General features: G+C 54.6%; 1 protein-coding gene, 1 long non-coding RNA gene and 1 pseudogene across 3 annotated transcripts; 1 reads left to right on the forward strand and 2 right to left on the reverse strand.

Moving 5' to 3' along the window:
* Positions 1–571: 571 nt before the first annotated feature.
* LOC150059319 (glypican-4-like) lies at positions 572–5,028 on the reverse strand (annotated as a pseudogene).
* A 3,198-nt stretch (positions 5,029–8,226) lies between these two features.
* Cyp11b2 (cytochrome P450 family 11 subfamily B member 2) lies at positions 8,227–14,970 on the reverse strand. Its single transcript, XM_090339492.1, has 9 exons — positions 14,728–14,970; positions 14,276–14,431; positions 12,675–12,874; positions 12,390–12,593; positions 11,997–12,151; positions 10,808–10,974; positions 10,434–10,512; positions 10,145–10,333; positions 8,227–9,444 (listed from the first exon to the last, which is right to left on the reverse strand). The coding sequence occupies exons 1-9, from the start codon at positions 14,964–14,966 to the stop codon at positions 9,331–9,333; spliced, it is 1,503 nt and encodes a 500-aa protein (XP_090195618.1). The 5' UTR covers positions 14,967–14,970; the 3' UTR covers positions 8,227–9,330.
* Positions 14,971–22,038: 7,068 nt separating this feature from the next.
* On the forward strand, positions 22,039–27,041 carry LOC150059321 (uncharacterized). 2 transcript variants are annotated; one of them, XR_016536644.1, is made up of 4 exons: positions 22,039–22,293; positions 22,374–22,414; positions 25,618–25,779; positions 26,018–27,041. It is a non-coding gene; the product is annotated as an uncharacterized LOC150059321 (long non-coding RNA). The 2 variants fall into 2 exon arrangements; XR_016536643.1 differs by lacking the exon at positions 22,039–22,293 and having other exon boundaries at positions 22,314–22,414.

Genomic DNA, 27,041 nt, shown 5'->3' on the forward strand with positions numbered 1-27,041 from the left:
GCCAGCACTCTGCCTCTAGCCACGCTCCCAGCCCCCAGTCAGCACTTTCTGTGATAAGGCAGAGAGGGTGACATCCTGGCTGCTACTCAGACACAGCCTGAAAGTGCTGAAACCCAGCACTGCCAGACCTCGTTTGTTTAGGGCTGTGATCGAGGAAAAGTTTTATGGTATTAAATATTCATCCTGTATCTACTGAGATGAGCCTATGATTATATTCTTCATTGATTTAGTTTTGGCAGGAGCCAGACCCAAGACCTGCCACATTCTCAGCAAGTGCCTCACCACTTGAACCATGACTGTGTATTTGTTGTTCTATTTTTTTGTTTGTTGGTTGGCTGGTTTGGTTTTTGTGGATCATGAGTCTTCAGCTCTGGACTGGGCGCTGTCCCTGAGCTCTTCAGCTTAAGGACACACTATTCCTTGAGGCATAGCCCCACTTCTGATTTTCTGGTGGTTAATTGAAAATAAAAGTTTCATGGGCACTAAAGCCCAGGCTGGCTTTGAACCATGATCCTCAAATCTCACCCTCCTGTGTAGCTAGGATTACAGAGTGAGCCACGGCACCAGGCTGTCATTCTGTTTTTGAGGTAGGTAGTGTGGAGAGAGAACTTCGCTCAGGCCAGCTCCCAACTCCAGATTCTTTTACCTCCTTGTCCAGGAAACCTGGTATTGGAAGAACGTATTACCATGTCTGCCAATGGCAACACAGACTGATTTACCATCTATTAAAACAACCTTTGCATTCCTGGGAAAAACCGAACTTGTCCATGCTGAGTGGTGTTATGTATGTTCTGACTTGATCAGGTAGTGTTTTCTGAACATTTTTGCCTCTGTGCTCACCATAAATATTGATTGGCCTATTGGCCTTGACTGACTTTGCTGTCCGTGTTGTTGTGGCCACATAGAAGGATTTCAGAAGACTTATGTCCTTCAATATGTTGCAATAATTTGACAGGAGTGAGTATTCACTCTTCTTTAGAGACTTGCTGCACTTCTATGAGGAGACCCTGTGTCCTGGGCTTTTCCTTACTGAAGATTTTCTCACTAATTCTATATTATTTGCTAGTCATATGTTGAGTTTCTGTATTAAATTTGGGGAGCTCATGTTTCATCAGTTTGCCAATGTGTATTTGTGTTGGGAACTCCCTAGCTGGCCCTTTGTGTTTCCCCTTCCATTCCTGAGCTTTGTGAAAACCTTCCCTTTTTCCTCTTGGCTACTATAGGTAAGAATTTGTTGTCCCAGGGGCCAGGAGTTTGGCCTAGTGGTAGAGTGCTTGCCTAGCATGCATGAAGACCCGGATTTGATCCCTTGGTACCACATACACAGAAATGGTGCTGTGGCTCAAGTGGTAGAGCTCTAGCCTTGAGAAAGTCCAAGGACAGTGCTCAAGCCCTGAGTTCAAGCTCCAGGACTGGCAAAAAAAAAAAAAGAATTTGTTGTCCCAAAAGAAAAAGAATCTTTCCTTTCACTGACTTATATATTATTTTAGTCTCCATTTCACTAATTTTTCCAGAATATGCCTATTTTATTAATATCACGCTTCAATAAATAGCTGGCTATATCTAATAAAATCAAGCCTTTGTTTACAATAGCCCCCCAAGATTCCATTTTGGCCATTCTGCAAAATTTGGTGTTTTAAAAATAAAAACAAAGCTGAATGAAATGTAGACCCTGAGCTATCAAGTACGTTTCATTATAAAAATAGAGAATTACTCTTATAACTGAAAACATCCTCTTTGGGGGCTTTTTGTTTTGCTTTGTTTTGTTTTAGTTCTATAAAATTGGTTGGGATCTCCATGTTCTGGCTGACCAGAAGAAACCTACAGAATTTTAATCTTTCTGAAGAATCTCCTTTTAAAGGGATCTGTTACATTCTCCTGGTTTTGAGCTGTCTTTTGGTAAGGACACAAAGAAAGGGTCAAGACGATTGTCAGTCTTTGGCCTAGAACAATAGATAGGGCCTTTGCCGGTTGTGTAAGTGGCCATGGGTCAGCGATAAGATGGATTTTCTCAGCTCAGTCTCCTCCCACTTGCCTTCCCCCTCTCCCCCCGGGAATAAATGAGAAAATCTGGACACCTTGTTCTCTCCCTCCCACAATGAGCTGATTGGCTGGTAGAGGCAGTACATACCTACAAATCACTGAAAGTCCTTTGCTTTACTGACCAGAGTGGGCTGGGCAAGAGAAAGACTCCAATTAGACATCTTACATCTCTTGGAGGAAAAAAAACACACCCCAGAACAAAAAGAAAAAAACAACTAATACCTAGAAACAATGCAAATGCACATATAAGAGACCAAAACTGCTTTGAGTGTTGACGGCTGTTCCCTGACCCAAAAGCGGTATCTCAATTCTGGCTCACATGTAGCCAGCTCCTTTATATGGACAGGTTTGAAATCAACCTCACTCTGCTAACAGAGAACCAAAGTGACCCTGTTGGTCAGTCAGTGCTGCCACTGGGATAAACATTGAAAACAGGTCGATATGGACGTGAAAACTGTTACACAGTGGTTAGTTAACTAGCCTGGTTTAAAAACAACACGACAACATTCTGAAATGAGAGTAGGATTGTGTGATAATGGCGATAGCCCAAATGCCTTCTATGTGAAGACTCTTTTTCTCAGTGGAGGTACACTTTAAGTTATAAGCAGGTTTAAGAAATGCACCTGTATGTGCTCTTAGCTTAGTAATCCAACTCAATCAAAATGGGCCATCTGTAGTCTCTTCCAGTCACCAGCGATAAAGTTATACCCTTCTTGTTATATGGATGTTTGACTACAATCTGACAAGTAGCTCAGACTGTAGATACAAGGGCCTACATGAACCGTCATAGTCTGTGTTCAATTAATAACAATAAAAACCCCATATCACCTCCCTTCTTTCCAGATAAGGCAGCTAGTAAAATAATAGGGATAAATGGACATTTTACTGTTTGTTGGGTCTTTTCTTTTTATAAGATAACATGATAAGTAAAACCTGCTTCTGTACAGCTATTTAATATTTCAGAAATATGTACATGTTACATGCCAAGAAAGGACCCTGGTTTTCTTGTAAGAAACAAAGCAAAATCATAATTGGGGGAAAAACACCCACAAACAAAATGAAGAAAACAAACAAACAAACGATAGTGGTAAAGTCACAAATGTACAACTAACTACAGTGCAGTACCTGTTAGCCACATTTAACGATCCAGAGGGACAGAAAGCATCTTTATATTTGAGTGCCTTCTGTCCCCTTTTCCATTAAATGAAAGAGGGGGAAAAGAGTCAGCCTTTTTTTTTTAAATCAGTGGCCACATAGTAAAAACTGCATTGTTGGCCATTTCATCTTTAAAAAGCAAAGTCACTAGGATGGCAGAAAAATGATATAGCCAGTGCCTTTTAACTTTCTGACAATGACCCCCTCCCTTAAAAAAAAAATCTCAGCATTTTGGGAATTATCTCCACTCTCTCTGCATCATTAGGAAGCAGATGCCGAAGAGAATGAGGCAGGGGGCTGGGTGCCAGCGGCCCGTCAGTTTCTCCTTGACACCAGTGACCAGTCAGTCCAAACCCGTGCCCGCGGCTGTGGGTGGGCGTTGCTCTGGGTGATAAGGTCTGAAGCGGGCACTCGAGACACTTGTGGAAATGGCACAAGAAATTCGTCCAGCTGGGAGGGGTCTGGGGGTCCACAGCCCTGGAAAACCTGCATGGAAGTCAGGACGGATGCATCGTGGAAGTCACGTGGCGAGTGGAGGGGCCTCCCTCTCCTGCCCCAACTTCCTGTGCACAGATCCTTCTGGGACACTTGCACGCTGTTGTCCTGAGCATCCATGGTGGTGGCAGAGATCTCACATCGGCAGGATCCATGACTGACACAATGCCCCCTGCCACCAAGAGCGTGGCATCAATGAAGTCGATCCACTCGAAATCGAGATCCCCTGGCTTCACCAAGCAGCCTCTGGTGCTGCTTGAGCAGTGGCTGTGTCAGGAGGCTTCGCAGTCACGAGCCCGGCAGGGGGATGATAGGTCGGTAGGTCGTCTTCAAGAGTGTCCGGCCACACTGGGCTGTGGGGTTCACCACTGAGACTTTGCCCACGATGTCTCTCGCCACAGCTAAGCCTTGAGCAAAAGTCCAGGCTGCTACAAAAGCAGGAGTGAGCTGTCGCTTTAATTTCCGGGGACACCCCAAAGGCTTCACTGCTGTGTGGGCACGGTCCACACGCTCATGGGTGAACGTGAGGGAACGCCTCAACTCCACGGACACACCTTTAAACAGCCCCGCATCTGCCTGCCTACGTGGCCGCAGGGCTTCACACACATGTCATGCGGAGAATTCTCTGCATTCTCGACGAGTTCTTTGAAGAATTCCTCAAACTTCTTGTACTGGGAAGCGAAGATGGCTTGCAAATGATTGCACTGCTCGGTGACCCCATTTTGAACTCATCCTTACTTTGCAGGCTGTGTGTCTCCTCCATCTCTTGAGAGCAGCAGGTGTAGCCCTGGGGACAGATCTCCAGATGATCACAGATAGTGTTAGATCCAGGTAGCCAGGTCCTCGTGGTCAGATGGGGGATGAGGTCACGGACTCTTCTGTGCTCCAGTCCACGGAGGAGCACACGCTTTCAGATTTCTGGTTGCTCTATGCAATCTGATTTCTTTCTCACCTGCAGCTGGAACCTGCAGGTTCACCTGCAGGTCCACCTGGGGTGGGGGGTTTTAGCATCTGAGGCAGCTTGTCAGGAGTAAAATTGCTTTTACACCACACCAGCTTCGCTTTCTTTGTTTGTTTGTGTCCAGGGTCAGACCAAGTGTTCCCGCTGCCATTTGAAAATCCTTTCCTTGACAATCTTCATTTCCTTGATCACGGCTCTGTTTTTTCTGAGAATTTATTTCACTTTACTAATTTGGGGTTCTTGATCCTCTTAAATGCATTGAGATTCATATAAGGTTTATCTAAAATCTGTTTTCTGAACTTCATAAAACCACTTCATAATATAGCATGTGACTCACCCATTTCAAGTTTCTTGTGCCAACAGTGCGCACACATGGTCACAGGTTTTTCTGGACAGCCATCATAGTAATCTAGTTCTGGAACATTTATTAGTCTTGGAGAGAAACTCTGCCCTCCTCACCAGCCCTCACATCTCCACTTCCCACTGGGACCACTAGCTACCTTCTGTCTCCCGAGTTGCCCGTTCTGGACATGGCACAGGAAAGGAGTCCTACCATATGAAGATTTGTGGCTGCCTTATTTTACTTGACGTGGTATTTTACAGTTTATTTGTGTTTCAGCACTTATCAGTATGACTGTCTTCCAGAATCCAGGTTGAACTGGTTCTGGGACTAATGCAGACACCAAAAAGTGAGGATGATATATATATATAAAAAAAAAAAGTTAAAAAAAAAGGTGGGACAAGACACAGACGGTGAGTCCTTTGAAATTAGAGGCTCAAGGAGGGTTCCTTCCCCTTCTTGTGTTCCACATAAAATCAATAAGGAGGTTATCTCAGCTTTCCAGTTTCCACACACAAAAAAAGCATTTCAGGGTATCTCCAAGAAAAGGGTGGCAGGAGCGTAGCCTAGTGGTAGAGTGCTTGCCTAGCATGCATGAAGCTCTAGGTACCACATATACAGAAAAAGCTGGAAGTGGTGTTGTGGCTCAAGTGGTAGGGCACTAGCCTTGAGAAAGCTCAGTGACCAGGCCCTGAGTTCCAGCCCCAGGACTGACTGGCCAAAAAACAAAAACAAAACAAAACAACAACAACAACAAGAGGGCAACATTCCCTGCTCCCTCTGTAGCAAATGAGAAGTCAAAACTCGAAATGGCAGCGCCTCCCTACGGCTTTTCCACCTTGGGCCTGGTGCAGTCTACACCTAAGGCAGTGGTGTTCTGTGGTGAGCAGGGCAAGCTCTCGCCTTCAGTGCCTCCGCCCTTCCTGCCGGTACCCGTCCAGTTCACCGGGCAGGACAGAGGGCTGTCTCGCTTGCCTTTGAGGAGAGGCAGATCTAGACAGTCTCGCCAGTATTCTCCACTCGCGTTAAAAATGATGTGGTGGGAGGACAGCTTGCCTTCTTTTTCAGGTTCCTTCCTGATTTTATTCTGAGTCTTGACCCTTCAACATTTAAGAAATTATATAACTTCTTCATATCTTCATCCATCTCATTTGCCCTCTAATTGACATGGCTTCCCTTTAGTCTTACAAGGGGTATACAAGGGTGATGTTCTATCTTCTGTAGCCATTTTCTACTGAGAGTGGTCTTTTTCTTTCCCTGCCTAGAAAAAAATGGAGCCAGAAAACCCTCTTCCTGTCTGATATAGGAAGTGATATGGGAAGTTCGGTTGGCAGGAGATTTGAGTTATAGGCTGCTAAGATGAGGACCAATAACAGATGATAAGAAACAAAAGACATCAATTTATTCTTGTCACTAAAAGAGAAGCCAAAGAGGTATTAGTGAAAACTGTACTTTAAAAGGGAACAGTGGCCGGTGGCTGGTGGCCGACACCTGCAATCCTAGCTCCTCAGGAGGCTGAGATCTCAGAACCAGGATGTGAAGCCAGTCCAGGAAGGAAAGTCCATGAGACTCTGTACAAAAGCTAGAAGTGAGCCAGGTGCTGTGGCTCACACCTGTAATCCTAGCTAATCAGGAGGCTAGCTAGGCACTAAAGACCAGGAGACTCTTCTCTCCAATTAACCAGGATTAAAATGGGAAGTGGTGCTGTGGCTCAAGGGGTAGGGTGGTAGCCAAGGTCAGAGACCACAGAGCCACCAAGGATGGAGACCACAGAACTATCAAGGTCAGAGACCACAGAGCCACCAAGGTCAGAGACCACAGAACTATCAAGGTCAGAGACCACAGAACTATCAAGGTCAGAGACCACAGAACTATCAAGGTCAGAGACCACAGAGCCACCAAGGACAGAGACCACAGAGCCACCGAGGACAGAGACCACAGAGCCACCGAGGACAGAGACCACAGAGCCACCGAGGACAGAGACCACAGAGCCACCAGGGACAGAGACCACAGAGCCACCGAGGACAGAGACCACAGAGCCACCGAGGACAGAGACCACAGAACTATCAAGGTCAGAGACCACAGAACTCTCAAGGTCAGAGACCACAGAGCCACCGAGGACAGAGTGGACAGAGCCACCAAGGACAGAGTCCACCGAGGACAGAGTCCAAGCCACCGAGGACTGAGTCCACAGAGCCACTGAGGATGGAGTCCTCGGATCTACCAAAGCTGGCCTTAAGGCCCTCAATATTGAAATCTGAGTAAAGGTGACCTCCAGGTCCATGCAGTGGATGACATGGGGCTCCCCTAACCTCAAGAACAAAACTAAAATAAAATTGAGACTATTGGGGTGTGGGTGTGTGTGTGTGCGTGTTCTGGGACTGGGCTCACAGGACGACCTTCCCAGCTGAGTTTCAGATAGGCTGCTGTGAGGGAGATAGATAGATAGATAGATAGATAGATAGATAGATAGATAGGTAGATAGATGGGTAGGTAGACAGATAGATAATCGCTGTGGGAACACAGTAGCAATACCTCATCTTAGGCAGATGCTTCAACACCAACCTGTGTACGAGGTCATGTTTTCATGCCTCTCCAGAGGGAGGTTTAGGCCCCGTTCACTGGGGAAGGATAGGCAGGCCGGAGGCGGCTGCTCATCCCCTCCCCGCTCCTAGGAAATGGAGACAGATGGGAAGACCCCATCAGGACATTCAAGGCCACCCCACAGCCACCTGGACCTCTTCCCAGGGGGCTTCACTTCTTCAGGCCTCCACTACTCCCCCATCCTGCCGAGAGCTGGAGAGCAAGTCTTCAGTGATGGACCCGAATCATAGCAGGCAGAACCGGCCTAGCCCTAGACTAGGTCTTCCTCCCTCACAACTCCATCCAGCCACTGGGGCTTCACCCAGCAAAGCCCATCATAGCCTCTGCCCACCAGGCATTGGCAGACACTGTCTAGTTTCCTGTGACTTAGGGAATCTGCTGTTTGGTGCTCGAGTGGTGTGTTTAGCGACGTCAGGAGTTTGCTCTGGTGGTAGAGTGCTTGCCTAGCGTGCACAAAGGCCCGGGTTCAATTCCTCGGAACCACATACATAGAAAAAAGCTGGAAGTGGTGTTGTGGCTCAAGTGGTAGAGCTCTAGCCTTGAGAAAGTCCAAGGACAGTGCTCAGGCCCTGAGCTCAAGCCCCACAACTAGAAAAAAAAAAACAACTAGGTGCTTAGACAGGTAAGTTTATTTTTCACGCTGTGGAGGTGGGAAGTGAGAGCAGTGTTGGAGGAGCTGGGCTTCCCCGTCTTCTCCAGGCCCACATCTGACCATCTCCCTCCCGTGTCTTCACACGGTGCTGGCCCCGGCAACATCTTTCTCACCCACAGAGCCTCCTTGGTGACCCGGGGTCAGGCTGGTTAGGACTGCGTCACAGTGACCTCAGCATTCATTACGTTGTCATTGCTACCCAGTCCCATTGCCAGGTCCTGGGTTTTAGAGTCAACATGTGACCCTCAGGTGACACACACATTCAGCCTTTACCATCCAGTCTTGTTGAATGTCTTGTTCTATGTGAGTCTGTCCTGACCCCTTATGGCTAAAAGGAAATCTGAGGGACATTTTTATACTTTGGGGTCAGGAGACCCCTGCTCACTTCTGCCCAGGCGCTCTATCCTAGAGGGAGACAGCTCACCCTGCGGCCACCTCCGCCCTGTGCTGTCTCCAGAAGGAAGAGCCTCATGGCCTCCTCCCCCGTGCACCCTGCAGGCGCCTCTAGTGTTGACTGAATTTTCTTGACTGATTTCACAGAATGGAAACTTGGTTTTGGCCAAGTCTTGCAGGCTGGTGCTGGAGGCACTCCCCTCTCCCCGCTTCACGGTCCTCTCCTTGGGGATATGCTCTCGTACCTTTGCCAGAGTGGTCTAGAACAAAGTTTCACCATTTCTGCCTTTCACGGTACCTGGGATCAGAGGCTCACATCCCCACACCTGGCTGACTGTCTGACATGTCAGCTCCCTTGTTTTACTTTGGGGCCTGATCTGTCACCAAATGGTGACCCTCCTGTTTTACGCCTCCTGAAGAGCTGGGATTAGATGAATACACCAGGTAGTGAAAGCTGAGGGGTGGGGTGGAGGGTCATGGGTCGCTAGGAGTCTGGAGCTGCGGGCAGTGGGCAGCTGGCCGTGTCCCAGCTAAGGGTCCTCGCCGGGGAAGGGCTGGCAGGACAGAACGAGGGCCGGTACCTCCGAGCCCTGCCCTGGCTTTGCTGCCCTGGGAGCGAAGTTCTAAGGTGGAAGAAGAGTGAGTGGCCTATGGTCCAGTCCGAGGGAGGCCGGCGAGGGAGGGGCACTAGCTGACAGGCTGGAAAGTGAGGAGCGGGAAGGAGGTAGGCATCAGAACAAAGCGGTAGGCCATCTTCAGGTCCTCCTTGAGCAGAGTCTTCACCTGGAAGGATTTCAGCACCTGGGAGGACGGAGCAGAGCTCCAGCCGGCTTCTGCCTTTGCTTGTGGAGTCGGCCCCGCCCCGCCCCGCCCCGCCCCGGGCCCCGCCCCGCCCCAGGCCCTGCTCTACCGCAGGCCCCGCCCCCCGGGCCCTGTTCCACCGCAGGCCCCGCCCAGCCCCGCCCCGGACCCCGCCCCGGACCCTGCTCCACCGCAGGCCCCGCCCCGCCCAGGACCCCGCCCACCCCGGGCCCCGCCCCGTCCCCCGGCCCTGTTTCACGACAGGCCCCACCCTGCCCGGGGCCCCGCCCACCGGGCCCTGTTTCAGCGCAGGCCCCGCCCAGCCCCACCCCGGACCCCGCCCCAGGGCCCTGCTCTACCGCAGGCCCCGCCCCCCGGGCCCTGTTCCACCGCAGGCCCCGCCCAGCCCCGCCCCGGACCCCGCCCCGGACCCTGCTCCACCGCAGGCCCCGCCCCGCCCAGGACCCCGCCCACCCCGGGCCCCGCCCCGTCCCCCGGCCCTGTTTCACGACAGGCCCCACCCTGCCCGGGGCCCCGCCCACCGGGCCCTGTTTCAGCGCAGGCCCCGCCCAGCCCCACCCCGGACCCCGCCCCAGGGCCCTGCTCTACCGCAGGCCCCGCCCCCCGGGCCCTGTTCCACCGCAGGCCCCGCCCAGCCCCGCCCCGGCCCCGCCTACCCAGGCCCCGCCCCCCTGCTCACGTGGTGAAGCAGCAGCAGCATCTCCACCTCGGCCAGGCGCCGCCCCAGGCACTGGCGCACCCCGAAGCCGAAGGCCAGGTGGCAGAAGCGCAGGCGCTCGTCCAGCCAGCGCTGCGGGTTGTAGCGCTCCGGGCTCCTGAAGATGGCGGGGTTCCGGCCCATGGAGTACAGATACACCTGGACCGACGTCTGCGCGGAGGTGGAGGGGCGTGAGCGGCCCGCGGGCGCGGGGCGGGGCGGGCGCGGGGCGGGCGGGGCGGGCGGGGGCGGGCGGGGCGGGCGCACTCACCCCAGCAGGCACGCGGTAGTTCTGAAGCACCACGTCCGAGCTGGGGACCCTGTCCAGAATGCTGCCCACTGGGTAGAGCCTGTCGGCGGGTGGGGCGGGCGGGCTCAGGCGGCCCCGCCCCCCTCCCCCGGCTCCATGCTGAGCTCAGCAGGGTCCCCTCCGAGCCACCCAGCCGGGGGCGGGGGGCGGGGGGGGGCGCTGGCCGGCCGCAGACGTGCACCTCCCTTCCCCCCACCCCAGCCCGCGCCCCCCTCGGGAAGGGGAGGGGAGAGGGCCCCTGGCAGGGCCCCTGGCAGCGCTGTCCCTGCCCCGGCTCTGTCTTCTCCTCTGGAGACCACAGGGCCAGGATCACCGGGCAGGGAGGGACGCACTACCTCAGTGTCTCCTTGAGAGTGGCCCGCAGCAGGGGCAGCTCCACCATGGCCCTCTGGGGATTCTCAGAGACGCTGGCCTCGGCCGCCAGGCTCTCCTGTCGAAGGGCCTGCTGCACGTCCGGGTTCCGGGCCAGCTCAAAGAGTGTCATCATCAGGGCAAAGGATGTCTGCAGCACCCGATGGGGAAGGCTCAGGCCTGGGCTCCAGCCACACACCCCAGCCCCAGGCCCTCAGGCCTGGGCTCCAGCCACACACCCCAGCCCCAGGCCCTCAGGCCTGGGCTCCAGCCACACACCCCAGCCCCAGGCCAGCCTACAAGGAAGGCTCAGGCAGCCCCAGGCCGGCTCTCCTAGGAGGAGTCTAACCCCAGGGAAGGGCGTGCAGGGAGCAGGGTGAGCCCAGGACCCCAGAGTCCTCTAAGCACTGTGTCCCAGGTACTGAAGGGAAGCCCCACAGAGACGGCCCAGCCCCCTCCTCAGCTGCCCCCTCCCCGCCTCTCCAGGGAGGTGTCCCTTTGAGCTGACCCCCAGCAACACTCAGCATATTCTAGAAGGCACATCCACTCGCCTTCAGGGCCTAGCCACCCACAGGACCTTCTGCCCTGACCTTGTCCAGTCTGAACTGGTGCTCCAGGCCCCCTCAGACCTTGCTGCTGACTCCTGTCTGTCACTCGAGGGGTCTCGGCATGCCCACAGTGCCTCTTTTGGTGGCCAGGAACCCCCAGAGTCACCATGTGGCCTCCTAGGCCCCCCGATCCCAGCAGTCACTGCCTAGGCTGTCTCCTGGGCCCCCCGATCCCAGCAGTCACTGCCTAGGCTGTCTCCTGGGACTCTAGCCACCCTGCCCTCAGTTCACTTGGCTGGCTTTCCATAGCTTGGCACGACAGCCTGGGGTAAGGCAGGATCTGATGATCTTGATTCCTGCCTGCCTCATCTGCCTCCACTTCCACCTCCCTCACCCAGCTCAGCTGCATTCCCAGGTCAGAGCTGGGGCCTCCCGGGCTCTGCTTCCCTCTCTCCCTCCATGGCCTGACACCTCCGCACAGCTCCTCCTCTGTCAGCTAAAGTCCAGCCTCCAGGAGGCCTAGGAGAACTGCCTTCCTTTGAGGATATCAGGCCTAGGGGTGGGGCTTGTGGGCGGCCATCCCGGGGAGCTTGGTGCTGGACTGCGGGGCAGCTGCGGTCCTGACCGTGTCCACGCTTCCAGCGGTGAGCTCCAGAGCATTGGCCTTGATGGCCTCGAGTGACAGCTCCTTGTGCGCCAGCAGCTCGGCCACGATGCCGCTGTAGTCCTGCTGGGGACTGAGCGCCAGCTCCTGACACACCTTCTTGATGCAGCTGTCGGCTGTGGGGCCGGGGCCAGGTCCCGGAGTTGGAGGGTGCCTCTGTCCCCTACCCAACCCATCTGGCACTTCCACTTCTCCCCGTCCCTCTCCACCATCTCCAGTGCCAACCCAACCTCACGGCCGACTGTGGGCAAGGACCAAGGGGGAGTCAGAGCTTTGCATGCAGCCATGTCATGGCTCTGACCGGAATAAACAGGAAATGCGGCCACCGTGGTGCCACCGCCCCGTGGCCCTTACCGTAGTCGGAGATGAAGTCCCAGGCCTCGAAGTGCTCCTTCCACACCTGGGGCCTGGTCCAGTAGGACAGGCTCCTGGGCAGAAACATGAGCTGCCCGGTGGATCTGAACATGACCTCGAGCGCGTGGATGAAGTTCAGGCTTCTGGAACTCGTGTTTTGGTCAAAGAGGCCCAGCCGCTCCCCAAAAAGAGCGAAGTTGCTGGCTGCAGAGACGATGGCATTGCTGAGCCAACGCCAGCCCGGGCTGAAGGTCGCCCCCTGCCTCGGCCCCCCCCGACCACCACCTTCTATCGTGTAGTAGAAGACGCTGGGCTGGATGTCCAGGGTGAGGCTTCCCCGGGCGTTCTGCAGCACCCTCCTCTGCAGGGACTGGGAGAAGTCCCTCGCCACGGCGTCCACCATGGGAAGGAACTTCTGGGCGGCCTTCGGGGTGAGCACGGAGAGGTTCATCGGCAGTCGGTTGAAGCGCCACTCGGGCCCGTTCCTACAGGAAGAGGAGGCCGAGTGGAGGCTCCCGCGGCCCCGGCGCTAACTAACCGCTGGGCTCCTGGCCAGCTGGACGCAGGGAGGGCTGGGAGCCGCCGGCTGGGTCAGAGGCAGGCAGCGCACCTGCCGTCTGCATGGTAGCCCTCACGTGCTGGGCCCGAGGTGACGAGGCCAACCCCGGGTGACAGATCTACCTGGACTTGCTGGGGCGCTGGCTGCCTGTGCCTGGTTGGAAGTCGTTTCTTCAAGGGAGAGCCCGGCACTCCTGCCCAGCTTTGCCTGTCTGACCCACATCCGAGTGAAGAAACCCTGGTGGGCCCTCCCTCCCTGTCCTCCCCGGTGGTGGCCATGGTGTGTGTCACCACCCCCATCTGTCTCCATGAAGTGTCCCCATGTTCTGCAGGCCAGAAACCAAGCATGGCGCAGAGCTGGGAAATGCCTCCTGGATGACCCTCAGGACTGAGCCACAATCCGAGCCACCCCATCCGTGAGCAGCTCCCATGGCTAGACGCCCGCCACCCCGGGCAGGGGCGCATGCGGCTCCGGCAGACAGAACCACACACGTACGTGTCCCCCGCACACGCGCAGACATGTGTGCAGACAGCACGCCATTCTTATATGTGTGCTTGCACAAGTCATTTGTGTAAATGCAAACACATGCGAGGGCATGCCAACCCCCGTGATCCTGGGGGTGCATGCCACCCCCGGCCCTGCCCCTCCCAGCCCATCTCCCTCCAAATGTTGTCGGGGACAATGCCAGGAAGGAGGCCGTCCTGAGACCCGGCCGAGGAATTCACTTGTGGCAGGATGGCAGGTGGTACTCCCAGCCTCGCGTCCCTGCTTTAGCTCCTGCTCTCCCAATAGCCACTGCTTCACAGCTGTCCATCACTAACAACACATGCTGTTGTGTGCCTGTGCGCTCCTGTCACTGCAGTGTGTATGCACACACACACAGAGGCACACGCATGCATGGCATTGATTCTGAGCACAAAGGTGACATCTGTCTTCTACCTCCTACCCACGACCCATAGACAACCTAAAGTAAGTGCCACTTCATCTTAAGCGTCCAGACACCAGGCGGGAGGCCAGGGAGATTGCCCATCCCTCTGGAATGGACTGGCTCGGCTGTCCTGTAGGAAGGACAGCGCTGAGGGAAAGGGACAAGGCTCAGGCGGACATGGCATAGACATCCCTGCTGGATTCGCTCTGCATACTTCGTCTCGCCTGGCCAGGTGCCGAGGAGAATTCTCTACCACTGCCCCTGTCACCATGCTGAGGGCCCCCATGGGGCCGGGCGCCCACCCCGCCTCCACCCACACACCCTCCTGGTCTGCTCCGTCTCACCTCCCACCCTCAGTCTACCCGACCCTCCTCCCCCATCCTCCCCAGGGCTCCTCACAGCAAGAACACGCCACGAGTCTGCCCGCGATGCTCTCTGTAGGCCACCCAGGGCTCCATCAGCTGCCGCTGAGGGTTGGGACACTCCACGTGGTACAGCTTCTCCACGTCCTCTGGCAGCATCACGGACACCACTTGTCTACTGCCCACGTCGTACCTGGGGACACACAGGGCCCTCTGGACACCACCCCGTCCTTCCGGGCCCTCTGCTGTGGTGCCCCTGCCTCCTGGCCCGGCCCCGGCCCTCCCACACGGCCAGCTGGGCCTCTCCCACTGCCGGTCTCTGCTCCAGCTCTGCCTCCAGCTCTGCTTCTCTGTGTCCATGGCAGAGACGCAGGCCCCCGCTGCCCTGCCCCTCCCTTCCTCGGGGCAGGCTGGGGAGCCCGTGGGCGGCGGGGGGCAGGTCTTGAACCTGGCCGGCCTGGGTGCCCGCAGGGCAGGAGAAGCACTTGCCTGAAGATGGGCCCCAGCTCCTGGAACACGCGGTGCATGTCCAGGTGCTTGTTTTCGTGGCCCTGGGCTCTCCAGATGTGCAGCAGCCTCAGCCACTTGTTGCCTGGGCACTGGGGGATGGCCTCGAAGGGCAGCACTGCCCCGGGGCTGGGCGCTGCTTGGGTGCCCAGGGGCCTCACCCTGAGCAGGCCCAGCCAGGGCCTGGCCAGCCGGGCGTCAGCCTTCGCCAAGAGTGCCATCGGGAAGGGGCCTCCGGCCTCCCCATTCCACCTGAGTCCTTTATATCCTGTGCAGGAATCTCCCTGGCTGACTGGTCACATCGCGAGAGAAGCTGCCCTGGCCTTGCCCCAGAGACCCAGAGCACCCCTCAGCCAGAGTGGGGGGGCAGCACCCATTCCCCCCGTCAAGGCCTGCGGGGGTGGGGCGGAGGGCAGGTGCAGGGCCTGGGCTGTGAGCTAGCGGCTTGGGCAGAGCTCTGGCCCGCTTGGCGAAGTCGGGGACGGGGGTGAGGGGGGAGAAGATGGATGGATGCTGTGGCCTTTGAAGAGATCAGAGGCGACCTTGGACTCTTTTCATAGATGATCCTTTGTGTTCCCTTTAATAAAACCACATCTGAAGAGTGTATTACGGCATCGACTTTCTCCCCTCACATGTCTGAGCTGGTTTAGTTATCTCAGAAAAGAAAGCTCCCCTCCTGCTGCATGGAGAACTAGAAATGGCGTCAAGGGCGTCTCCGGGAGCCCCTGCGTCCACGTGAGCCCCCGGGCTCGTGGGGAAACCATGTCTCCTGGGTGAGCCTCCGTGCCCTACCCTACACCCTCAGCTGCACCTCACGCCGAAGCTCTGGGGGTGCAAACCAGCTGCTTTCCTGCCCCCAGTGGTCACGCGACACCAGGTCCAGCCGAGGGCCACAGAAAACAGGCCCCAGGCCTCATTTTCTTTTCAAGAATGCCAGTGAGTTGAAAAGACTGACTTTTCTGAGTAACTGAGGCTTAGCTTCTCCTTATCTCTTTTACTCGGAGGAGTTCATTTCCTCTTAGCATTCTTTGCATGTAGCACAGCATTCATGCAGCCACCTACTAAAGTATATCTTGATTTCTTCTAAGTGTTGGCAATTATAAACGAAATTGCTTCCTGAGTTTTGTTTGGATCCTGGATTACCATGCATTTGAAGAAAAAAAAAGAAAAACATACCAACAGCCCAAGTGCTAGGCTGTAGACTATGTTTGGTTTTATCTTCTAAAATGGTGGTGCCATTTTGTATGCTCAGAAAATACATGAAGACATCTGTTGTTCACTTCTTTGATAATGTGTGGTGTTGGCAGTGTATGAGATTTCTGAGGTGTGCAACCCTATTTTATTCTTGTTTTAATTTGTAATTCTATCATGATATATGGCACTGCATTGTTTTCCATCGATATATCATTTCTCAAGAGATATCAACTCAGATCTCCCCCATTTAAATCCAGTGTTGACGTCTGAAGAGCTCTTTGTATGTTGTCTTTAGCAGTCTTTCATTGGCTATGCCCTTGCAAATGTTTTCTCCCAGTCGGAGCCTTTTCTTCTTATTCATTCTCAGGACAACGTCTTAGATAGAGCAGAAGGTTCTGATTTTCCTGAAGTCTTGCTTATCATGGCTCATGTCTTCACTGCTATGCCTAAAAACTCATTGTCAAAACCAAAGACATCCGGGATTCTCTCCCATGGAATCCTCTAGGAGTTTTATAGCTATGCATTTTACATTGAGATCTACAGTCAAGTGGAAACATTTCTGAAGGGGGAAGGAATGGTATCTGTCTTGGTGTTTTTTCATGAGGTTGTCCTGTATTCCTTGGTCAAGGGCTCACTGGCTCTTGGTAACTCTGAGGACTGTTTGGTTCCAGCCATTCCTCAGCCTTGATTCTCGTCGCTCTAGGGTGAGACCTGAGCATCTTAGACATACCTTGCATCGGCCTTCGGAAAAAGCCCCAGTCACACTTAATGTCAATGTCTCCAGTTCAATCTACTTCCCAGAAAATGACAAGGTTTTACTTTTAGTTATGGCTGTGTGACCTTGCGTGGCACACGTGTGTATCATGGTGTCTCCATCCGTTCACGTGTTGGGTACGTCAGCCAATTCCCGGTTGTCGCTATTAAACAGCACTACTATAAACATGGATATGTAGATATTATTGCTTTCTTGTGTTTGGACTTATACTCCTTCAGATATATACCCAACAGTGGTATGGCAGGATCTTGAGGAAGATCTATTTTTTAAGGAACTTCTAAAAAGAAGCAAAAGCCTATTTCAAGATACAAAAACCTATAGTGAATAATTTTGAGACATACTTCAACTGTACATGAAAGAAACAAACTTTGAGAACATCTGTTTTTCAGAGCACAGCTTCTGGCCAGAAGGAGTAGAACCTGAGCCATACTTTTTTTTTTTTTTTTTTTTTTACAGTCCTGGGGCTTGAAGTCAGGGCCTAGACACTATCCTTGGGCTATCTCAGGCTAGAGCTCTACCCCTTGAGCCACAGCACCACTTAAGGCTTTTTCTGTGTATACGGAATTGAACCCAGGGCTTCCTGCATGCTAAACAAGCACTCTTCCACTAGGCCACACTCCCGACCCCTTTGAGCCATACTTTCTTATGTAAGAACATTTCCTTCAGAGCAGACTTAAATGTAGACTCAAATAAGCCCAGCCCAAGAGCCAGTCTTTCTAAACCCCGTAGTTGTTTCTATCTGGCCCGGCCCTGACACAGCCAGCCTGTTACCTCCCCTTCCGTATAGAATGAGATCAGACAATCTGGGGAAAAATTAATCTCGATGAAAAGGGACTTTCTTAAAAACCAAACTATAAGGTTGTTAAAGCAGATACCTTCAGAGAAAACTATTAAGAGACAAACACTCCAAGAAATGTGTAAGGGGAAGTTGTCAAAATCCAAATGGAGTCACTGTGCTCACTCTTCCTCAGTCCCCAACGTCATGGGCTTTCTTCCGCCTGACACTCTGAGATTTCAGCCTTTCAGTCACCTCTAACAAGAGGCAAACTCACATTTTTTTTTTTGCTAAAGCCTTCTGTTTAATTAGTAACTATTTTTACTGGCTCTGAACATATCCTTTTAGTAGTCCATGAGCATGAGTTTGTTTTATTCATTTATTTATTTATTTATTTATTTATTTATTTATTTATTGCCAGTCCTGGGCTTGAGCTCAGGGCCTGAGCACTTGTCCTTGGGCTTTCTCAAGACTAGCATTCTACCGCTTGAGCCACAGTGCCCCTTTTCTATGTATGTGGTACCAAGGAATCGCAAGGCAGGTCTTCGTGCATGCTAGGCAAGCACTCTACTAACAAGGCCAGACTCCTGCCCCTGTGTTATTTATTTATTTTTAAAGAGGCTGCCACTCACCATTTACTTAGTTAATTTTCATCCTCTGCTCTTTTTTTGCTTTTCAAATTTCTTTTCTATTCTGCTTTATACTGATGTTTCTACACTTGAGCTTAATGTGGATTCTTTGGCTCTGTAACTTGCCCCCTTCCCCTGTACTGCCTCATCCCTAGCCAAGGAACATGCAGGCTCAGTTTCCTGTCCCCTAGTTCCCTGAAAATCAAGCGCTGGTCACACCTAAGGAAGAATTATTGACGAGTATGGGAACCACTTCTGCTGAGAGGCACAAACCCCTCACCTGGGCCCAGGATTAATAAAGGCTCCGAACCCCTGCTTCTGCTTTGATTCTGCCCTTTCTCTCCTCCATCCTCCCTCCAGTCCCAGTGCAACCACCAGGGGACTCAGGAGGATGAGTCCTGGCAGTGTCTCAGGAAGACTGCGCGTCTGTGCCAATGCTGGGGCCTGAACTCAGGGCTTGGACGCTGTCCCCGAGCTTCTTTTTGCTCAAGGCTAGCACCCTACCACTTGAGCCACCTCTGGCCTTTTCTGTGTTGTATGGTATTGTATGGTACTGAGAAATGGTGCCCAGGACTTTATGCACTACCACTAAGCCACATTCTTAGCCCCCTCCCTAAAAGTTGTAAGAGGGCATTTCCCTATTTTTATTTTCATTTGCAGAATTCTGTCTTAATAAGTGCAGATGGGGAGCAGAAGGAGAAAAATAAAGAAGTAGAAGCTCGGAAATGACCTGTACAGGTTGCTTAACTGCATAGCAGCAGCTAAAGAATCGTCCATGCCCACTGACCTACAAAGGCTGTGTGTGGGGATGGGCTGGCAGGGGGGCAGATTCCTGGATGGAATTCAGGGATCTCTTGAGAGTGAAGAGAACCTTAGGAGTGTGGATCAAACAAAACATTAAACTGGGTACCTACGAGACAAGAAATCCTTGCAGACAGAATAGAAACTATGGAACTCAAAGGCTCACAAAACAGACTTTATTGACCCAGGAGAGTTTTTTGTTGTTTCTTTTTATTTTTAATTTTTTGGTATCACAATTGATAGATTAGGAGATAGAGAAATTATATTATTTTATTAGGTATTAAAAGTTCCGGTGTCTTTTAATATTAGGACCAGAACATGCAGTAATGAGGAAAAAAGAGAGAAAATAAAATCTCTCTTTCTCTTATCCACTTCCTTTTAGATATGCGGTAAGAACAGGGAGAGATAAAGGCGCTTTCTGCATCTCTTCTCATTGGAGACAGTAAGAAGCCTCAGGCCTTCCTGAAAGGAGGCAGAGAAATGAGAGGCTTATCTGGCAAAGGAAGTGCTTCTGCATTAGGGATAATCCTAGATCACATTTCCAAGTTTAAAAATAATAAAGCATTCCCATCTCCACCACCCAGACCCTAGGGGTGGCTGGCTGGCCAGCTCAGCGCTCACACGACCTGACCTGGGCGGTTACGTCTAACCTTGTCTCCCACCTCTACGCTTGTGGTCTTTGTCCTGCCCTGCTTTTCTCTCTACTTTATTCTATTAAATCCCTTGCTAAAACTTCCCCTACCTCTCCACCCCTCCCTCCCTCCCCCTGCTTTAATTCCTAATCGAGGCACTGAACTCAAGGCTAGCACTCTACAGCTCCACTTCTGGCTTTTTGGTGCTTAATTTCCTTCCCTGGGCTGGCTTCAAACCATGACCTCAGATTTCAGTCTCCTGAGTAGCTAGGATGCCAGGCGTGAACCATCAAGCCCCAGCTGACACCTCCTTTTTGTGGGACTCCCAGAAATGTTTTTTGCATGGAGATCTCGAGGACCTGTGAGTTGCATGAAGACTGGAAGCCAGGGAATCCCTTGCGGCTTATCCTGTGACACTTCATTTCAGGGGCCTTATTTCAAAACAGATCACAGAAAGAGTTGGGGGGCAGTCAGAGTGGAGAGCCCCGGCAGGAAGGGCCGGGATGCACCCTCAAACCCGCTGCACCGCTTCCTCCCCGCTGCCACCCCCCCAGCTGCAGACCACACTTCTGTGTCAGCCCAAACAACTTACAAGACAGACTCTCCAAAGGTAGCTGCGTGTCCTGTTGTGGGGACAGCCAGCGTGGTGAGGGAACACACCTCCTCTGGGAACTGAGAAGCTATCCCGTCAAGGAGGTGGAAGTTTTTAAAGGCAAACAGGGAGGATTGTATAATTTGGTTGGAAGCAAATATCCTTGGCTACAAAAAGTGACAAGGGAGAGGACGTGAATCCAGAACCACGCCAGCTCTGGTGGATGGCCTTTAAAGATAGCATATCTGCTGCGGCTCTTGTGCAAGCTCGGGGCTCTGGAAGACGAGGTCACGGGGCTGAGAGCCAGCCTCCCTGAGTAGCACAAGGTCCCCTGCACAGCCTGGCAGCTCCGCTTCCATCCCCCACCCCCATCCTTGTCCCCATCCTCCGTCCCCAGCCTTCCATCCTCTGTTCTCCGTCTTCATCTCGGGAGCACGGTCCTGACCCACCCCACCTCCCTATCCTTTCTCAGGGGTAGCCCTGCCAAGGCAGAGGGTGTCTGAGCTTCTGATGTGCCCTGTGGAATGGAGAAGCTGGATGCCCCCAATCTCTAGCTCTGGGAAGACAGACACAGGACTTCTGAGTGTGGCTGTGGCTACCACTGGGCCTCTGCTCTCAGGCTCACTCAGACTCGTGTGCTCAGGGCTGCCTGAATCCCACTGCATGGGGCCAGGAGGCCCATCTGGACACCTCACTAGGCCTGAGGACGAGAGACGCCCCTTGCCAGAAGGCTGCCAGGGAGCCACTGGGCCAGAGCGCGAAGTTTCTGGGGAGGGGACACTTCAGCTGGGGCTGAGGGGAGGGAGGGTGGGTGTAGCCTGGAGTGGGGTTGAGCTGGACGAGGACTGAGGGGCAGGAGGGCTGGTCCCATCAGGCGTGGACAGCAGGGGAGGTACGGGGCCCAGGCCTCTGCACAGAGAGGGGTGTCGTGGGGGGATGAGCAGAGAAGGAGCGTGACTTCTCACCGCCTTTAATTGGTTCTGTTCTCTCCTCTCCATGCTTTGGGGACTGGCGAGGTGGGGGTGGTACGTGAAAGCCACCAGGGCCCTTCTGGAACCTGTGATGAACCGCATGTCCCCACGTCCCGCAGCCCCGCGTGAGGTCAGAGCTGACCTTGGCAGAGAGAAGCATCCGGAGGCGGTGTGCATCCTTGGAGTGGTGGCGCAAGCAGCTGGGGCCAGGCCAGCTGCCGGGGTGGGCCCTGCTCTCCCTCCACCCCACAGTGCTCCCCGGAGAAGTGTGAGCCTGACAGGCCATCCCTAGCTCAGAGCTACACACAGCGGGTCCCTCGAGGGAGCAGGGCAGAGCGGCAGGAGCCCCACACTCCCCCCTCCCCGGGCAATGGGGGCCCCTGTGGCAGGGAGGACAGACGTCTGAGGAGTCCCTGGGTAAGGGGCCTTCCCGGGGCTCGTCACGGAGGGGCGAGGGGCAGCAGCTCAGCCAGGCTGGGCCACCTCTCTTGGGTGTCCAGATTCCAGCCCTGCTCCATGCCAGGCACAGTGACCAGCCTGTGTCCAGGGCTGTCTTCCACCTGCAAGACTATTTCCTCCCCCAGTTTGAAGACATAAATCTGGCTGTGTCTCCTGGCCTTCAAGCTCCTGTCTTCTTCCAGACACACAAAGCCTGCGCTGTCCCACTAGCAGCTCGGCTAGCCCGAGAGGAAATGTGGTAGAAGCAGAGTATCAGCCACAGAGCCTGTCGGCCGCACGCAGGGACAGAGAGTGCCCACCGCTGGCCTCCGCTGCTGCCATGGGAGAGGAAGTCAGCAGCTGGCAGGCGTCTGCCCTCTGTGTGCCCCCAGCTCTGTTCTCCGTCTTTCTCTGCTCTTCTGCACTAGGTCTCTGGGCGCCGGAGACTCCCAGAGTGGGAGGCTGCATCTCTGGACTGCAGGTCAGCCGTCTGTTAGGCACGCCCGTGTGCCACCTCACTCCTCTCCTGTGTGTGTGCTATATCTATACACACACCATAGAGCTCCTACTCAGCCATAATGAAGAATGACATTTCCGGACTTGCAGAAGAAAAGAAAAAGGCCAGAATTGGTGATCTGCATGTTTAAGTGACATAACCTGAAGCCATCTTGCTTCTCTACATGTGGCAGTGCCATCTGTCACCTCCACTATAGCTGACATGAGCGCTTGAGCATCTGAGAGGTGTGCAGAGGGGACAAGGGGACAGGCTCAAGGACATTTGTTTTCTTCTTCCACTTATCCAAACACTATGACTTTTTTAGGGCTATTTTCTTGCATTGACCTCTTTCTGGATCCCTCTGAGGTGAGGTGACATGAGCCCTGGACCCCGGGGAGGGGCCTGTCCCCACTCTTGGGTGGAAAGCCCCCGAGCTCCAGGCATATGAAGGAATCACCTCTCACCACCATCACTACAGTACTGCTGGAGCATTCCACACAAAATTGTGTCATCTGTGCTCTGGCTGTGGAGGGGGGGCAGCCCGGGTGCTCTGGCTGTGGAGGGGGGGCAGCCCGGGTGCTCTGGCTGTGGAGGGGGGGCAGCCCAGGTGCTCTGGCTGGGGAGGGGGGACAGTTCGGGCGCTCTGGCTGTGGAGGGGGGCAGCCCGGGTGCTCTGGCTGTGGAGGGGGGGCAGCCCGGGCGCTCTGGCTGTGGAGGGGGGCAGTCCGGGTGCTCTGGCTGGGGAGGGGGGGCAGCCCGGGTGCTCTGGCTGTGGAGGGGGGGCAGCCCGGGTGCTCTGGCTGGGGAGGGGGGCAGTCCGGGTGCTCTGGCTGGGGCGGGGGGGCAGCCCGGGTGCTCTGGCTGGGGAGGGGGACAGCCCGGGTGCTCTGGCTGGGGAGGGGGGCAGTCCGGGTGCTCTGGCTGGGGAGGGGGGGCAGCCCGGGCGCTCTGGCTGTGGAGGGGGGCAGTCCGGGTGCTCTGGCTGGGGAGGGGGGGCAGCCCGGGTGCTCTGGCTGTGGAGGGGGGGCAGCCCGGGTGCTCTGGCTGTGGAGGGGGGCAGTCCGGGTGCTCTGGCTGGGGAGGGGGACAGCCCGGGTGCTCTGGCTGTGGAGGGGGGCAGTCCGGGTGCTCTGGCTGGGGAGGGGGGGCAGTCCGGGTGCTCTGGCTGGGGAGGGGGACAGCCCGGGTGCTCTGGCTGTGGAGGGGGGGCAGTCCGGGTGCTCTGGCTGGGGAGGGGGGGCAGCCCGGGTGCTCTGGCTGTGGAGGGGGGCAGTCCGGGTGCTCTGGCTGGGGAGGGGGGGCAGTCCGGGTGCTCTGGCTGGGGAGGGGGACAGCCCGGGTGCTCTGGCTTTGGAGGGGGGCAGCCCGGGTGCTCTGGCTGTTGGTGGTGGGGAGGTAGGGGGCTAGGGGGCTCCATTCTGAATTCCAGTGTCTGAGGTTCATCTCCTACCCACCTTGAAGCTCTGGAGGTCATGCGTGGCCCCTGTCACCACCCCCAGAGGCTTCTAAACTGCCTGCCATAGAACCCTGTTCCAGGAGCCTGCTTTCTTGCCCTGAAAGCTGCCCTGTCTCCTTTGCCATCCTCGAGGTGCAGTCTTGTTTGTCTGAGTATTTATAGCAGTTAGGAGAGGGAGGGTGGGTTCTGGCTCTTCTTCAAGCCCTGAAGACTTGGCTGAAGCACGCGCGGAAGAGGTTGGCTCTGTGTACGACTAGCCTGAATTCTCCCTGCCGGTAAGCAGGAGCCCAGCTTTCTTACAGAAATCTTTGCCTACCTCACAAGAGGGCCCCCAAACCCCTGGCTGTTTGTCTTCTGTGACTGTAGACTGGCAGGCATCAGTGATCCTTCCTATCGAAATTTAGAATGGCCATGTGCACTCTTCCACGTATTCAGGCAAGACATCCCACACATTTAGTTTCCAGGAACTTACGTGTCAAGGACTGGGCTATGATAAAAAATGCCATTGCTAAGCAGGGCATGGGGGCTCACACCTGTCATCCTAGCTACTCAGGAGGCCGAGCTCTGAGGATCAAGGTTTAAAGCCAGCCCAGGCACAAAAGGACCTGAGACTCTTATCTCCAATTAACCTCTAGAAAATGGGGAAGTTGGGCTTGGCTCAAGCCCCACTTTAGCCTTGAGCCGAGGAGCTCAGGGACAGCTCCCAGGCCCCACAAAAAAAAAGAAGAGAGAGAGAAAGAAAAGAAAAAAAGAACGCCATTGATCTCAGATTGTCTAAGCTCCAGAAAGGAGCTGGCATCTTGATCAGGGGTAGAGTGTAACCCTCCAGCCCCCAGCCGTGGGCCACTGCCCAGGCAGAGGCACGGTCAGTGTCTGTCTGAGTATACTGGCTGTCACCAGTACAGCCACGGCCTGAGTCTTAGAAGCCGCCAGAAGACACAAGAGCTGGTGCTGTGACTCAAGGGGTAGAGCGCTTGCCTACTAATCCCAAAGCTCTGAATTCAACCCCTAGGGCTGTTTTTGTTTTTGTTTTACGTAGACACAATGTAATTGTCTTGCTGTAAAGAGAAGTACTGAATTATGTTGCAGAATTATCCATCCAGTAAACATGTGGGCATATCAAACTCCCTGGGCCGGGAGTTTGGCCTAGTGGTAGAGTTCCTGCCTAACATGCACAAAGACTGGGGTTCAATTCCTCAGTACCACATGTACAGAAAACCATTTAAAAAGCTGGAAGTGGTACTATGGCTCAAGTGATAGGGCTCTAGCCTTGAGGAAGCCCAAGGACAGTGCTCAGGCCCTGAGTTCAAACCCAGGACTGGCAAAAAAAAAAAAGAAAAAAAAGAGAGCTGGGATGTGGTTCAGTAGCAAAGCGTTTGCCTAGCAAGTACAACATCCTGGGTTCGATTCCCAGTACCAAAAAAGAAAAGACAAAAAAAAAAAAAATACAGTCAAAAAAAAAACCAACAAAAAAAAGAAAGAAGAAGAAATGACCCCTGGTAATGCTGCTTATCGTGCAAATCAGGATTGTATGGAAGGAGCCCGAGCCCGCAGCAGTGTTCAGGTGGCCCCCTTCCGATGGTTTGACACACTAGGTTCTGACACACTGGGTTTCAGTGTGTGAAGGCAAGCTGATGCCTGCAAGACTACATGGTAAAACCACCTTCTCCCGTTTGTTGACGCACAGGTGGAGGAGGCCCAGAGCAGAGGACCCTTGACCAAGGGGTCACGTTTTCTTCTCGGAGGCCCTCCCAAGTCCAGCAACCCCAGGCCAGGCCTGCTGGTGGTGGACAGTGCAGGATGAGCGTATGTGCAGAGCTGCAGTCCTGGAACCGTGCACAAGGGTCCAGAAAGAGAGGGCCGGGACCCAGTGGGCTCTGTGTGGCCTCTGGCTCTCGTCCCTTCAGGCCTCCGGAGCCCAGGAGGCCCCAGAACTCCTGGCCTGACCCAGAGAAAGTCAAGTCCCATGCATTCTGACTTCCAGGGACCCACCAGCCTTCTGTGGGCTCTGCCCAGCCGACCCCAGGAAAGCAGCCTGGCCTCTGCAGGTCCTGAGCTGGGCCAAGTGACCACGGGGCCACTCACTTTGTCCCCTTGCATGGACACTACGCAGGGCTGCTGAACTGGGAAGCATGCAGGCACCCCAAGAGTCCAGCAGGTGGGGTGAGGACTGACGGGACTAGTAGTGCTCCTGAGTGAGGCCAGCTGGTCCTCGAGAAGGGGCCCAGAGCACCACACGCGTGTGAGAGCTGTGATGTGAAGAGGGGAAGATGTGGTGAGTTGAGGGGCCCCATACAGGCTTCCGGCAAGTCCTGCCCTGCCCCTCTCCTGACGAGTCCTGCCCTCCCCTCTCCTGACGAGTCCTGCCCTGCCACGCTTCTGGGCTTCCTTTAGGACAAACACAATATCCCCACCCACTTCCCACAAAAGACGCGCTCTGACGAGCCAGAGATGCAGGAAAGCTCCTGCAGGGCCGGTCTTTATGGGAAATCCCACTCTGTCCCCCACGAGAGCCGGAAGAGCTGCAACAGCCCAAGTTGGGGAGGCACTGGCCCCACACCCCACGCAGACAACCCGGGCCACTGAATCTGGCCAGGCCTCTCCGCGGCAGGTCCCTGAGGGGGACACTGGCCCCCAGCTGTGGCTGGAGCCCGCCTACTCCCCCGGCCCCCAGGCAGGAGAAGCCAGCCCTCCCAGCAGGGCGTCCACGGCTGTGTGGTCCCCCGACAGAGGACGCCAGGCATGTAACGATTTGGCGATTCTAATGGTCCAGACCGGCACCAGCCAGCCTTGTCCCCGGCAGAGAAGAGATCGTGTCCGCACTCCAGGAAGCAAGCTGTACTTGGGGAGGACAAGAAGGACCGGGCACGCTCCCAGCAGGGCCAGCATTCACGGGCATGCATCCTCCAGGCTGCCAGATGCCCGGACACAGTTCCGCTCTGTTCCTGGCTGCAGGTGCCTGGAGGGGCTCAAGAGGGTCACTAACAGCCGTTCCACACACCACAACCTGAGCTGCCACACCCAAGAACAACTACAAATACCTTAAAGAATCACTCACGCCCCACACCAGGCCTCTGCATGGAGGTCTCTTTCCTAGGTGGGCTTCCTGCTCTTCCTTGGGTCATTTACTGAGCACACGAGAGCTCGGGCTCTGGGCGTTCTGGAGATTCTGTGAGTCTCTGTGAGGCAGGCACTGCCATCAGGGTCACCCTCAGTGTCACCCTCGAGTCACTAGGAACGTGCTGTGTGCTGGTGGCTCAGTCCCACCGGGGACAGCCCATGCTCCCATCCCCGGCCACTAGAGAAAGTGCCCGTCTCTGTCCCGACATGACTGAGCCTAGATAAGGAGGCCCGCAGCCCGGGAAAGTATAGGGCACAGGGCACAGGGCACAGGGCACAGGCTTTACTAAGCCACTCGCACAGTCATGTTTGTTGCTGCACTGCCATCTTCATCAAGTTATGGAAATAGCCCAGATGCCCTTGAATGGAAGAAGGGATCAGGAGATTGTGAGACGGATGTCTAGAGAGATAGCCAGA

The sequence above is a fragment of the Megascapheus bottae genome, chromosome 9 (genome assembly GCF_031878675.1).
Source record: "Megascapheus bottae isolate mThoBot1 chromosome 9, mThoBot2.hap1, whole genome shotgun sequence".
NCBI lineage: Eukaryota > Metazoa > Chordata > Mammalia > Rodentia > Geomyidae > Megascapheus > Megascapheus bottae.

Excerpts from the sequence above, each read along its gene's own strand:
- Cyp11b2 (XM_090339492.1), bottom strand. The coding sequence starts at position 14,966 with ATGGCACTCTTGGCGAAGGCTGACGCCCGGCTGGCCAGGCCCTGGCTG. Across the intron at positions 14,432-14,727 it reads GAGCTGGGGCCCATCTTCAG|GTACGACGTGGGCAGTAGAC; the intron begins GCAAGTGCTTCT and ends GTGTGTCCCCAG. Across the intron at positions 10,334-10,433 it reads ACTACCGCGTGCCTGCTGGG|ACGTCGGTCCAGGTGTATCT; the intron begins GTGAGTGCGCCC and ends ACCTCCGCGCAG.